This window comes from Hemiscyllium ocellatum, chromosome 1, assembly GCF_020745735.1.
Source record: "Hemiscyllium ocellatum isolate sHemOce1 chromosome 1, sHemOce1.pat.X.cur, whole genome shotgun sequence".
Taxonomy (NCBI): Eukaryota; Metazoa; Chordata; class Chondrichthyes; order Orectolobiformes; family Hemiscylliidae; genus Hemiscyllium; species Hemiscyllium ocellatum.
In genome coordinates, this window is record NC_083401.1 from 99,460,493 (window position 1) to 99,476,408 (window position 15,916).

The 15,916-nt window shown below is 39.6% G+C and overlaps 1 protein-coding gene across 2 annotated transcripts in view; it reads right to left on the minus strand.

The window, feature by feature from the left end:
- gabrb1 (gamma-aminobutyric acid type A receptor subunit beta1) overlaps window positions 1-15,916 on the minus strand; it is a 279,986-nt gene that overhangs the window by 81,938 nt on the left and 182,132 nt on the right. For both annotated transcript variants that reach the window (XM_060830997.1, XM_060830991.1), the window contains exon 5: window positions 3,909-3,991. In XM_060830997.1, the coding sequence (XP_060686980.1) occupies window positions 3,909-3,991 (83 nt within the window). The remainder of the gene's footprint in view (window positions 1-3,908; window positions 3,992-15,916) is intronic.

A 15,916-nucleotide genomic window follows, 5' to 3' on the forward strand; every position in this document is an offset into this window, starting at 1 on the left:
AAAAAATTGATACAATTATATACAGTTAGTTTTGAACTTATCTAACTGTCTGGTGATAGAAATAATCAGCAGGCTTCAAAACTCAACATGTGATTTAATAAAATTATTGAAGTAACATCAAGTGAAGAAAAACAACACATTCTCTTTTATTCTGACTCCTGTATTACTTTTTGTTTCTTTAGTTTAATACCTTTATTGTGATTGAAAGAATGCAAAGCATGGTATTCTGCCTGTGGTGGCAACTATGAGTAAAATCTTATGTAATCCATTTATTTAGTGAGGCTCTCTGATGTTATGTGACTGTCAATCAACCAAATACTATTAATCTGTTTATTTGGAGTCTCACTACAATTCCTAATAAGCGTCACTGGGTGGCACTGTACCAATGCATTTGCTTCGACAAGGTGGATTAATTAGTAAAGAAAGGCATTTTATTTTCATTTTTGCTGTCCTAATTGGCAATCTATTGCATTCCATCCTCAATGACCATCTTTTTCTAACACTCTTCAATGAAAATACCTTCTGATTATCCCTTCTTCTCTCGCTCCTCCAACAATTCTGGCTGCTCTATCTCCTCCCCTAACTCATGACATTTGTACATCATCTCTGTCTCCTCACTGTTTCTTCTCCATTCTCAGTTCACCCATCCTGTGCTCTTCTACCATTCTCTTCATGCCCTCATCCATGCCCTCCTCTCTCTGTATCTATCTTACTAACTCCTTTCATTATCATTAATACCTAAGTTACATCATCTCCTCCATACTCAATATATGAATGTACATAATATTAAAAAAAAGGAGCATGGTTGATAATGTAGAATGAAAGTTGTAGACTGCAGGAAGATATTAATGGAATAGTCGAATGGAATTCTGTCTGAAAAGTTATGATGTAATGTATTTACGGAAGACAAAAAACAATACAGTACATAATCAACAATGATATACTAATTGATTTCAAAGATCAGGGGGTCTTTGGAGTATAGGGCAAAGATACCTGAAGGTGACTGGGTAGATGGATTAGGTTAAGAAGGTATATGAAAGATATTATTTAATTAGAACATTTGGCTATCCAATAAAGGAGCAGAATTAGGCCATTGACTCTGCTCTGCCATTCAATCATGGCTGATATCCTTTTTCAATGCCATTCTTCTGCCTTCTTCCTGTATCTCTTGATCTCATTACTAATCAGGAACCTATGTATCTCTGTCTTAAGTGCATTCAATGACTTGGCCTCCACAGCCTTGTGTGGCAATGATTTCCACAGATTCACCACCTTATAGGCTGAAGAAATACCTTCGCATCTCAGTTTGAAAGAGTTGTCCGTTCACTCTGAGGTTGTGGCCTTGGGTCCTAGTCTCTCCTCCTAGAGGAAATATCTTCTCCAAATCCACTCTCTATAGGTCTAACTGTATTTTGTTAGTTCCGACGAGCTCTCCCCTCATCCTTCTAAACTTCACTGAATGCAGACCCAGAGTCTTCAACTGCTCCTCATATGACAAACCCTTCAACCCCAGGATCATTCTTGTAAACCTCCTCTGGACCCCTCCAAGACCAATGCAATGCCTTAGATATGAAGCCAAAAACTGATCACAATATTCTAAACGCTGTCTGACCAGAATGACATACAGCCTCAGCAGTATGTCCCTGCTCTTGTATTCTAGCCCTCTTTAAATGAATACTAACATTTAATTTTCCTTCCTAACAACCAACTGAGCATGCATGTTAATCTTAAGAGGATCCTGAACTTGGACTCCTAAATTTCTTTGTGCTTCAGATTTTCAAAGCCTTTCCCCTCCTGCAAAACAGTATACGCCTCTATTTCAATTGCCATTCAATGACGTTGATATCATTGAATCCCCCACTATCCTGGGAATTACTAGAAACCGAATGGATTTGCCAGATAAATATAATGGCCATAAGACCAGGTCAGAGGCTTAAAAGAATTCTGCAGTGAATAACTCTCCTCCTGTATCCCCAAAGCCTGACTATCATCTACAAGGCATAAATCAGGATGATGATGGATTATTCTCCACTGGATAAATACAGCTCCAACAATACTCAAGAAGCTTGATACCATCCATGAGAAAGTAGTCTGCTTGATTGACATCACATGTATTATCTTTCTAAAACCATGCACTCTACTACTTAAAAGGACAAGGGCAGCTGATATGTGGGAACACCACTACTAACTGTAAGTTCCTTCCAAATCATGTACCATCCTGAGTTGGAAATATATTGCTGTTCTACCATAGTCATTGCTTCACTGTCACTTATCAGAACCTTGGAGCTGTCTTCCTAACAGCACTATAGGTGTCTCTATACCTGAAGGACTGCAGCAGTTCAAAAAGGCAGCTCCCTTCAGGGAAATGCAAGAAATGCTGGTCTAGCCAGTGATGTTCACATCTCATGAATGAATGAAGAAAAACAACTTCTTCAGTCTAATTCTTGCCTTTTCCATCATGTTTTCTCTCTTCAGATAATACCCAATTGCCTTTTGAAAGTCTTGATTGAATCTGCCTTCACCACGATCCCAGTCAGTGAATTCCACATCCTAACCACTTGCTGCTACTTTCTCATGTTACCATTGCTTCTTTCATCAATCAGCGTCCTCTGGTTCTTAATCCTGTTACTGGGAATGGTTTCTTTCTATCTATTGTGTACAAACCTGTTAAGTTGTTGAATACATCTGACAAATCTTACTGTTCCCAGGTTTTTCAATCTATCTACATAACTGGAATTCAACATCTCTGGTAAGCATTCTCATTATTTTTTTCTGAATTCTTTCAAATGCCTTCATCTCCTTCCTAAAGTGTAATTCCTAGAACTAGGCACAATTATCAGTTTAGATGAAACCAATGCTTTATACATGATCATCAAAACTTATTTGCTTTGGTACTGAATGCCTTTATTTATAAAACTAGGATCCTGTGTTCTTTATTTTCATTTATTCAGTATGTCCTGTCATCTTCTATTTATATATATGCATATATATAAACTGCTCCTTTATCCCGTTTGGATATATAATCTTGACATTATACCGTCTTTCTATGTTCTTTTGACCAAAATGATAAATGGATTTTATGGCATAGATACAGTGAAAGTATTTCTTCTTTTTGTGATGTTCACACCAAAATCAAAGCTTGTTCATTTGGATGTGAAATCTGAAAACACGGTTTCACTCAAAATATAGAGAAAATCTAGGACTCTTTCTTGAAAAGGCTGTGGATAATAGAATAATTGAAATTTTCAAGGCTGGGATTGGTTAGTTTAGTGCATTAAGAGATATGGAATAAAAGAAATTAAATCAAGTTTAGCTACATGATCAAATGGAATGACAGAATATGTCTAAGGGGCTGAATAGCCTACTCTTGTCCCTGTGTGCTGAAATGGGTGGCTTATTGAATTTTGCTGTTATAAAACTGTTGCCCTGCACTGGGAGATTTATCTATCATTGATGATTAGGACTGTGACTGTTCATATGATGGACAGGCACTACAATATTTTGAAGTGCTGTGTCTAATGCCTAATGTTCAACTACTGAGGAGACGTAAAAAGAAGTGCTCGTAAATTAAGTTAATTTGATGTTTTAAAAATGTGTTTTATGTCTTCCCAGACTGTGAAACCTGTGCACAGCCGTGTATGTGCTAGATTTGAACTTTAGCTAATTCTATATCTTGCATCTGCTCAGCATTTTGAGCTTGGCAAGGACTGAACAAGTGTCATCTAAGATACAGATTTCTGAACAAATCTGCCAGTACCATGGCTTCAGACCAGAAATGCGGTAAGTATTAACATATGGTTTTCAATGAGCTAGGTATTAGTTAAGTAGTTTGTCATCACAACAGCACAACTTGATCTCAATCATTACTACATTACAATGAGAACAAAGAACTCTATTAGAAAACTTACAGCTTTCTATTTCAAGTGTGCAGTTTTGCTCATCCAAGGGGTACCTCCTCAGATCCATCATACATGCTGCTGTCGTTGTGATTCTGCAACAGAAGAATATAGTACGTTTTAAAGAGTTTTTGATAAACCTTCTAGCAGCATTGATTATTTATTGCTATTTTGTTTGGCCATATCATGAAGGATTAATGTAGATAACCCAAGTGAATTCCAGTTCAGAGGTTGGTTTGGATGAGTGGGATGAGTGAAATGGAAGATCCCATTGAATGTAAAATAACTGCACTATCACCCCTCACAATACTCTTTGGATAAATCTACACAAGAGCTTAGTATACAATCTAAGGCCAAAAGCTTTCATCATAGTTATGGAATAAGGCAATAAAGAACAGGTGCTGTTCTGACAGTGGGTGGTAGCTATGTTAAATTTATATTTCATACCTATTAACCACATGAGAAATGCTGCCTTCAATTTTATAATCTCCTACACTCTCGGACTTTTGGAAAAGTGACATATAAACTCTCAGGATCAAGCAAACCGCTGACATCACTGGCCTGTTAATTATACTGCATTGCTTTAGGCCATCCATTAGATTCCTGTGGAAGGCTAGTGCGGGCCCAGATTAAATTCAAAGATGTCATTATTGGTATTATGAAGTCAGAGTGCTAGAGATTCACGAAGAGGCTTACGTTGTTGGATGCCTGGCAACAGATCCAAGGTGGAGAGTCTAACTTGCCAAGGTACTTAAAGAGATAAAAACAGAAATTGCTGCAAGAGCTCAGTAGGTCTGGCAGCATCTGTGAAAAGAAATCAGTTACCATTTCAGGTTGAGTCACTCTTCCTCAGACCTGGAGGAGAATGAATAGTTGCTAAATGGGGAGTGTTAGTGGCCAACAATAGGTCACGTGTAATAGCAGACCTTGTGATAACAAGGCCGAGTGCGTGTTTCTCAGGTTCTGAGGTAGGGAGGAAGTAATGTTCCTTTTAGAACTCCTGGCATGTCAGGAAAAACAGGAGCAAACTTCTCAGGTTTCTCGGTTTCAGGTGGTCATACCTCCTCTTGGCTGTCAAAATGCCACACCAAACCTTTCTCCTCCCAATTTCTGCCTTAATATCTGACTGACCTAGAACAAACAATGTTAATTGCACAGCTCAAGGGTCTTCCTTGTCCTTCAACCCGATTGTTGGCAGATTTATCATCCACCCTCATACCTCTCATTTTTATTCATTCACAGGACGTGGACCTTGCTGGTTAGGACAGTATTTATTGTCCATCCTAATTGTCTAGAGGGCAGTTGAGAGTGAACCAAATTGCTGTGGGACTGGAGTCACATGTAGGTCAGACCAGGCAGATTTCCATCTTCAGGGACATTCGTGAACTAGGTGGATTTTTCCTGACAATCAGCAACAGCCATCATTAGATTCTGAACACAGATTTTTTTTAAATTGAATTCAAATTTCATCATCTGTCATGGCAAGATTTGAACCCAGGCATCCAGAACATTACCTGGATCCCTGGTGTAATATCTAGTGATAATATCATTAGGGCACCGCCTCCCCCTCAATTGTACCCCAAAGCTTCCTCCTCCGCAATCCCCAATTGACTAGTGGGGACCATTGCCTATACAAGCAGACCAGATGTTGTGTGGGAATCTGCACATATTCACTTGAGGCTCTGCCATTAAGTTCAGCAGAGTTTTCATTTCTCTAACTTTGGCAAGTTGTTTACCAGGTACTGGGCTCCTCAAATCCTCCTAGATCTCTGTTAATAAAGGCCAATTGTTCCTCCTTAAGTTGTTTGGAATGTTATGGCACTGACTTTCTTTCTAGACTACATATGAATGTATATGTCGTATGTAAATGATATTTATTATATCTGACATGCACACAGACACACACTCGGGAACAATTGGTATCAGTTATGTTGATTCTGGATTAGTGGTGCTGGAAGAGCACAGCAGTTCAGGCATCAGTTATGTTGACACCAAGCAGATATCATGTAAAATTTAAATGGAAAGGAAGTGAAATGTAGCAAGGAATTGATAAGAGCTGATATATTAAGCTGCTATCTCTGTGTAGACATATGCATCCACTAAAAGCATTGATTATAGCATGAGAAACGCAAGCCACTATAGTTATCAGGACATAGTTGACAGCTCAAAACTAAAGTCCTGGTGCAGTTTTTGTTATGCATTAGCATCAGAGAGTAAATAAAGCTGTAATGTGGATTTGTTTCTGGAATGTAAGCTGGAGATGACCTGTGGCTTGGAAAAGGCTGGAAACTGGGATTGCGACGTTTTGAAGATTTTTCATCACCATTTTGTGGTGGATTGATGCCAGATATTAAAATTCAGCTGCAGCAGCTTTTGGGTTTTTGGCATGTGTGTAGAGATCTGGTTTAAGTGATAGCAAATCTGTTAGCTTGGTAATGAGCTTGGAGAGATCTGGCACCGCAGTCACAGCTCTGTTGTGTTTCAGATGATATATAGATTGGCCAACTTCATCGAGTGCAACGATTGTAGTGATTTTGATGGGTAATGATGTTGCTAACAGTAACATGCAGGATTAGACTCTTTCAGGGATGCTTCCTCTTCTATTGACTCACCCAGCTACCTGTTTTCCCTGGTGTACCTCTAATTTGATTCCTTTGGAACAGAAGCTGGTACCTATAACTAATGAATGTTTGGTACGTTGTCACGAAGGAAACTGGAGCACATAAATACAGTCCAACATTATTGACAGAGTTATTTAGATTTTTTAAAATACTTAATAGACTTTGTTGCCCAATTCTGTTACTGTGTCCCTGGGCTGATTCACTTTTTACCCAAATGTAGCCTAAAGAGTGAAAAACACTGCAGAGAAAATAAACAAATGTCAATTGTTAAAGGCAGAAAGATATTCACAGATTCCAGAAATCTGAAATAAAAACAGAAAATGCTACTCAGCAGCGCAGACAGCATCTCTAGAGTTAATACTAAAGGTGCAATCTCTTTAAACCCTTCAAGGGGAGTCATACTTCAATGCCCTCTGAAAGGGCTTAGGAAGTCACTCACATCAAAGGCAATGAGAGGTGAGCAACAAATGATGCCAACAATGCCCAGATCCCATGAAAGAATAGATCAAAGTGAATTTTAGAGATGGGTCCACACCTACAATTTTTATATAGATTCTCTATGCTTGCTGACTGCTGAATATTTCCAGCATTTTCTGTTCTTGTTATCATTTTTAAGGACATACAGTAGGTCACCGAGATAACTAAGAGTAGCTATGCTCAGGACAACTTTTCTGAGAGCCGCTGTGTATACTTGCTATGATAAGATAAACATCCATTTATCAAGAAGTATTACTGTTGACACACACCAAGATTCACAGAAAAACCCTGGGTGTAATATCTAATTGGTGGCCTGGAAATATTCCATGAGCAAGCAGCCAGCAGACTGTTGCAATACATTGTTAGAGCTTCTTGTCTAACATGCTTTCCATGCAGTTTGACAAATGAAGTAGTCGCGATGCTAATCTGTAATTTCAGTCTCCGACTTTGATCTCTGCTTGAAAAGAAGCATAATCTTTATTGCCCAATCACTTTTAACAGCTTTGGTTTCAGAGACAATTTAAACAGATAAGCAATTGCAGTTGCTTCTTCTTTAGACAGGCATCCTTGCATACCTCTGAAATCAGGAGAGTTTGTCAGATTACATTGTTGAAGGATCGACCACTCTCTTAAATGGTTCTAATTTAGACTCAAGTACTGGGATTTTTAGCATTGAATCTAATCTAATTTTTTTATTATGTAGCAGTGTTGAGAAGTCCACACTATAAACATCCACTGAATCCAGACATTGGCCACATTGCTGCATTACAAGTATTTCCAGTGCTCCTTTTATCATTGATAAATGCTGGATATAGTAATTTTGGGTGAAGCAGTTACTAACTGTGAAGGAATTATTTTGTCACTGTGGTGGAAGATAATTCTGACTTTGGGCAAACTGGTTTAAGATTTGTTGCCAACTGTTCTCTCTGGGTGATTTTCCTTTCCACTGAAAATTACCTCCATCGATTATTTTTTCTAGTTGCTAATCTCTCTGAGGAGAAATATATTGCGGTGTTCCATATGTGATAAAGTGGTTCCTGCAGAAGCAAAACTCTACACATTAAGTGTTGGGCAAACAACAATACTGGGATCAAGGACATAATGGAATAAGTGTAAGACAAAATTCTCAATCTGTGTTTGAGGGCACATTGTATGTGCTGGATATTAATGTGTCAAATTCTCAATGCTCCCTATATTTCTGATGATAGGGAAAATTGCTAATGCGATGAATTAGACACGTTGCTTTCCATCCCAAATTCTATGATCTGTGCTTCCATCAAGCAAGGCCATGGATCTTTAACTTCTCAGAATTCATCCTGAATTGTATTCACTATGTCTTAATAGATTGCCTTCTAAATAATCATAATAGGCATTACTGCAAGGATATATATTTTGCAGCAGGAATAGATTTGCTCAAAAATTTTAAATGTTTGCCATTGAGCAAGCCCTTCACAGTCTAAATTTTTTGTTTAGCACTTTAAGAGCGAGAGATAAATGTTTGGGTGTCATAGCATTCTGCTAAGGGACAGCGTAATTTAACACAATGGGTTTTGAATTAAATTGTGTTAGGATAGATTACTATTTAGCTCTGCAGTAAAGTGATTGTCAATCCTCTCTTCTAATGTTAACTCTGGAGCTGGAGCTGGAGTTTTGGGAAGGAGACCTGCTGTTCCTACCCAATCTCCAATCTGGTTGACATATCTCTCCACACCCACAAGAATGTCATTTACTATTGATTGCTTATTTAAAAAGTCACTGAGCCACTCAGTTGCATCAAGTCACTACAAGGAATTAAAATTAGAATAAAACTAAAGAGGCATCAGAATACCACAAGGACACAAGCAGCACAATCCTCCTAACAAACACCTGGTGACTTATGCCAAGATTGAAAGACATATCAGACAAATAAAACAACTTGATATGGTCATACTCATAGAATAATATGGCACAGCAAATTCTGGAGACTCTCACGCTATTACGTTATCATTCCATGGTATGTTCTGTCTTGCTTGTAAGGCAGACTCAGCAGAGTTGGCTGCATGGAACTACAGAACTATTTTAATGCAGAAGGAGACCATTTGACTCACATTGTCTGCTCTAGTTGTATGCAGTCAGGAGTTAATAGCCCTAGAACAACAACAGGGGTGGCACAGTCGTTAGCACAGCTGCCTCACATCGCCAGAGACCTGGGTTCAATTTCCGCCTTGGGAAACTGTCTGTGTGGAGTTTGCACAATCCCCCTGTGTCTGCGTGGGTTTCCTCTGGGTGCTCCGGTTTCCTCCCACAGTCACAAAGATGTGCAGGTCAGGTGAATTGGCCATGTTAAATTGCCCAAAGTGTTAGGTGCAGGGGAATGGGTATGGTTGGGTTGCTCTTCAGAGGGTCGGTGTGGACTTTTTGGGCCAAAGGGCCTGTTTCACACTGTAAGTAATCTAATCTCTAATCTAATTAAGTCAGACACAATGGAGTCTCGTAGCATCAGGTCAAATGTGTGTAAGGCATCCATGAGACGTTTGGGTCACTGGCAGCAGCAGAATTGTACTTCAGCATGATCTGTAACCTCATGGCCTGGCATATTCCCCAGTCAACCACTATCATCAAACAAGGGGAATCAATCCTCATTTAATGCAGAGTGTGGGAGGGCATGCCAGGACCAGGACTAGTACCAGGCATATCTAAAAACAAGACGTCACTCTAGAGTAGCTACCAAACAGGACTACTCGCATATCAAACAATATAAGTAGCAAGTGATAGGCTGAGCTAAGCGATCCTACAACCAATGGATCATACCAAGCTCTGCAGTCCTGCCACATCCAGTTGTGAATCATGGTGGAAAATTAAACAAATCACTGGAAGAGAAGACTCCACAAATATTCCCATCCTCAGTATTGGCAGAACCCAGAACATTAGTAGAAAGGATAAGACTGAAGCATTCGCAGAACTGATAAGTGGATGATCTATCATGGACTGTTCCAGTGGTACCTAGCATTACAGATATTCAATTTACTCCACATGAAATCAAGAAATTGTTGGAGAGGATATAGGCCCTGACAAATTCCAGCAAAAGTATTGAAGGTTGTGCTCCAGAACTTACCACACCCTTATCCAAGCTCTTCCTGTACAGTTACAACACTGGCATCTACCCAACAATTGCCCAGGTATTTGTTGGACACAAAAGGGTGATATTCAACAAATTCACCCCAGCCAATTATTGCCACATCAGTCTACTCTTGATCATCAGTAAAGTGATGGAAGGGGTCACCAATAGTCCTATTAAGCAGCTCAGCAATAACCTGCTCAGTGATGCCCAGTTTGGGTTCCACCAGGGCCATTCATCTCCTGATCTCATTACAGTCTTCATTCAAACATGGACAAAAGAGCTAAATTCCAGAGGTGAGGTGAGAGTTATAGCCCTTGACATCAAGGTCACATTCAACTTAGTATGGTTTCAAAGAACCCTTGCAAAACTGGAATCAATGAATATCAGGGGGCAAACTCTCCACTGGTTGGAGTCATACCTGGCATATAGGAAAATGGTCGTGATTGTTGGAGGTCAGTAATCTCAGCTCCAGGACATCTCTGCAGCACCTCATCATAGTGGTCTAGGCCTAACCAATGAGTCTCAAATCAGTACTAGAGAAATTATTGCAAAATATTTTGGAAGGACAGAATTTATTTCCCCTTGGAGAGGCAAGTTTTGATCAGGAAAGGTCAGCATTGTTTTGTCAGAGGGAGGTCAAGCCTTACAAATGTGATAAGATGTTTTTAGACAAGTCCAGCATGCTCAGTCTATCCTCACAAAATTACCAGGTATCAATGTAGTAAACTTCCTCCGAAATGTATTTTTACAGCTTTTTACAATATATGTTAATGATATAGAAGATGGTATTAATAGTAACATTAGCAAATTTGCTGATGATACAAAGCTGGGTGAAATGTGAGGAGGATGTTCGGAGATTACAGGGTGACCTGGACTGGTTAGGTGAGTGGACAGATGCATGGCAGATGCAGTTTAATGTGGATAAATGTATGGTTATCCACTGTGGTGGCAAGAAGAGGAAGGCAGATTACTACCTAAATGGAGTCGTTAGGTAAAGGGACAGTACAAAGAGATCTGGGTGTTCTTGTACACCAGTCAATGAAGGCAAGCGTGCAGGTACAGCAGGTAGCGAAGAAAGCTAATAGCATGCTGGCCTTCATAACAAGAGGGATTGAGTATAGAAGCAAAGAGGTTCTTCTGCAGCTGTACAGGACCCTGGTGAGACCACACCTGACTATTGTGTGCAGTTCTGGTCTCCAAATTTGAGGAAAGACATTCTGGCTATTGAGGGAGTGCAGCATAGGTTCACGACGTCAATTCCTGGAATGGTGGGACTATCTTATGTTGAAAGATTGAAGCGACTGGGCTTGTATACCCTTGAGTTTAGAAGACTGAGAGGGGATCTGATTGAGATGAATAAGATTATTAAAGGATTGGACACTCTGGAGACAGGAAACATGTTTCCGCTGATGGGTGAATCCCGAACCAGAGGACACAGCTTAAAAATAAGGGGTAGGCCTTTTAGGACAGAGATGAGGAGAATCTTCTTCACCAGAGAGTGGCGGGTGTGTGGAATGCCCTGCCCCAGAAGGCAGTGGAGGCCCAGTCTCTGGATTCGTTTAAGAAAGAGTTGGATAGAGCTCTCAAGGGTAGTGGAATCAAGGGTTATGGAGATAAGGCAGGAACAGGATATTGATTAAGGATGATCAGCCATGATCATATTGAACAGTGGTATAGGCTCGAAGGGCAGAATGGCCTACTCCTGCACCTATTGTCTATTGTCTACTGTATGTAATCAATTTATATCCTTCTTTAAATAAGGAAATTAAAACTAGACATAACATTCGAAGTGTGGTCTCACCAGTACCTTGGTATAACTGAAGAATACCATATTTACTTCTGTTTTCAATTCCTCACATAATAAGCTAAAACACCCCACTAGCCATCTTGATTTTGCATTGTCCCTGCATATTAGCTTTTTGTGATTCATGCATTAGAACATCTAAACCCTTTTCACCTCAGAATTCTAGTCATTCTCAACTTAGGTAATGTTCTGGATTTTTAAACTTCCTGCCAAAGTTAACAACGTCATATTTTCTCACAGTGTATTCTACCTGCCACAATTTTTACCACTCACCAAACCTATTCATATCTTCCAGCAGCCTCCTTATATTTTATTTGCAACATATTCTGCTAACTATCTTGGCATCATCTGACAATTTAGCTGCCTAACTCTATATCTGGTCTGTTAAACATTAGCCATTTCATCTAAGGACTAAGAATAAAGTGCATCAGGAACTGAAGAGTTGTCAGTCCCCAGCTCCATCAGTTTGCTTAGTATCGCTTCCCTAGTGATTGTAATTTCATTAAGTCCCAATAGACCACTGGGCTGGTGCCCCCACTGTTTCCAATGTAAAGTTATGACTTAGATGAGTGGAGCAAAGGCATAGTAGGTACATTTGAAGATGACATAAAGACAGATAGGGATGTATGTTGTGGCAAGGACATCAGGATGTTCCAAAATGATACAGATAGCATTGCTGAGTAGGTAAATGCAAAGTTGAGGTTTAGGGTGTAGGGTGTAGCATGTAGGTTTGCTCACTGAGCTGTAAGTTTGATATCCAGACATTTCATTACCGGACTAGGTAACATCATCAGTAACAACCTCGAAGTGAAGTGAAGCAAAGCTGTTGTCACCTGCTTTCTATTTATATCTTTCTCCTGGCTGGGGTTCCTGGGATTTGTAGTGATGTCATTTCCTGTTCATGAACAGGAAATGACACCACCACAAACTTCAGGAACTCCAGCCAGGAGAAAGATATAAATAGAAAGCAGGTGACAACAGCTTCACTTCACTTGGAGGTTGCCACTGATGATGTTACCTAGCCAGGTAATAAAATGTCTGGATATCAAGCCTACAGCTCTGAGCAAATGAGTAGATAAAAATCTGACAAATAGAGAATAGAAACATAAAATCATGCAAAGTAAGAACAGGAATAGGCCGTGTGACTCCTTGGGTCTGCTCCACCATTCACTATGATCATGGCTGATTTTTCAATTCAGCACCCAGCTCCCACTTTCTCCCAATAGCCTTTGATCTTTTAATGCTAAGAGCTATATTTAAACTCTTGAAATTAATCAATGGTTTAGCATTAGAAACCTCTTCTCATCCCAGTGTGAAATGGCCTACCCTATATGCTCAGACTGTGATCTTTGGATCTGGACTGCCCAGTCATTTGGAACATCCTGCATTTACCTGCCTAGTGCTGTTAGAGTTTTATTGAAAATCCTCCACATTCTTCTCAACTTCAGTGAATATAGTCTGAACTGATCAAATCTCACTTCATACGTGAGTCCAAGAATCAGCCTGGTGAATCTTCGTTGCATACTCTCTAAAGTCATAATGTCTTTCCTCAGAAAAGAAGACCAAAACTGCACACAATACTCCAAGTGTGGTCCCACTAAAGCACCAGACCAATAGGTCCTCATCCATCGCCAAATCCTAACCACCAGACACCTGGAGGAAGAACGCCTCATCTTCCACCTTGGGACTCTTCAACCACACAGGATCAATGTAGATCTCACCGGTTTCCTCATTTCCCCTTCTCCCACCTATCCCAGTCCCAACCTTCTAACTTGGCACCACCTTCTTGAACGGTATTACCTGTCCATCTTCCTTCTCCACCCTCCTCTCTGACATATCACTTTCACCCCACCTTCATCTACCTATTGCATTCCCAACTACCTTGCCCCCATCCCCATCCCCATCCCATTTATCCCTCAGCCCCCTTATCCCACAACCGTCATTCCTGATGAAGGGCTTATGCCTGAAACATCGACTCTCCCACTTCTCAGACACTGCCTGATCGATTGTGCTTTTCCAGCACCACACTTTTCGACTCTGTTGGCCAGCATCTGCAGTCCTCACTTTTTCCTTACATAATTATGTCTCGGTGAGATATCCCTATTCCTGTATTTGAATCCTCTCATGATAAAGGCCAACACCTCATTTGCCTTCTTCATTGTTTGCTGTACCTACATGTTAATGTAAATGATGTGGGGCAATGAGAGGTTATTCACTTTGGTGAGAAGAACAAAAAAAAACAGGGCATTAATTAAACAGAGATCAACACTAGTCCTGAGGTACAGAGGAATTTATGCGTGAGTCACAAAAATATCAAATGCAGGTATCTCAGGAAATTAAGAAGGGCAATGCAATGTTTTAGAAGAGTGAGGGATGATTTGATTCAAATGTCTAAGATTTTGAATGAAGTGGGCAAAATGGATGTGGAAATGTTCTCGATACTTGTGGGGGAGTCCAGAACTGGGAAGTTGGGAGAAACAGGGGGTTCTGTTTAAATATTAGGAGACACTCTTTTCATACAGAGATGAGGAGAATTTCTTTTTCTCTCAGAGTTTTTGATTTTGGACCACTCTGTCGGAGAAGACAGTGAAAGTGGGATAATTTAATAATTTTAAGGTGAAAAGTAGAAAGTTTCTTGTCAGGAAAGGGAATAAAAGGTTATTGGGGCTAGTTGGGAATATGGAATACAGGCACAAAGAGATCTGTCACGATCTTTTTTAATGGCAGTGCAAACAGAACCAAATGGCCTATTTAAGTTCCTAATTCATACTTTGTTTGCATGTGTATTGTCGATGGTACACTGCAGCCAATGTGCATCAGAGGGTTGGAAGGACGAAGGGTCTGTTCCTGTGCTGTAATTTTCTTTGTTCTTTGAGGTGGACCAAGTGAATGTTGAAAATGTTGGGGTGTAAATCAAATAGGCTGCGTACTTCTTGTACACCTTTGTAATGCCCAGGCTAATGGTGTTGTCAAGATAATGTTCGATGTGGGTCATGCTGGGTAAGGACAGATGTCACCTTTCTTATAAACTGGCATGACAGGGCTATATTTTATAGCTAAGGATATTTAATCTGCAGCAATACTAAACTAGAACAAGCATCTAATGTACAGCTGGTAAATTGTCTTGTGCAAGAATTTTGGAAAACAATAAATTTATCAAAGGCTTGACTGAAGATGCAAGGCACTAACAAACGTAATTGAAATACTCCATTGATTATTCAACCAATACATGTGTATTGGTCATGGGTTACTGACAAAGAAAATTTATACTCCTCATTTTCATTTGTATTCCCTGATCTCCTATTTCCAAAGTCATGCATAATATAATGATAGTAATTCATTGATTTCACATCATTTAAACTTCAGAATTAAATCATTTATGTTTTACATAAATCTATATATTTAATCATATCTTCTAGTACAAAAAATTCTGTGCATAGTCCTGTGACTTTGTGTCAGTATGTGTGTACGCATGTGTGTCCTGCTGCCTATCACCTAGAAAGAATTAGTCTAATCAATTCGAAGAGCTTCCAGTTCTGTAAACATTAACACTTAGCTCCATGAGGTGTGAGTAGATTTTTGATTTCTTACAGTTACTGCACTACTCATGTACAAACTGGCACCAGATCAATTTATGGCAACATGTATCTTCATAATACACTATGACAGTCTATTATTCCATATTTGCTCTCTGACGTGCTCATACTAGTGTGGAAAATGACGACGTTATCAGACAGAACCTACAATAAGAAAAAATATCCTCCAATATATATCTTGACAACTGTTATGCCACAGTATTAGATTTTGAATGAGAATGTCTTTTAAAAAAAATGTTTATACTTAACTGACTATCATGCTGTGGTTCCTGTTCAGGGCAACATTATCTAGTATTCTGCAGGAAACCAGGTGGAAAAGCATTATTTCAAGTAGTTTGGCTACCTAATGAGCAACATTGATGGAAATGCTACATAATGCACCTACCACATGCTATATCGAACCATACTTAAAGTCATAGAGA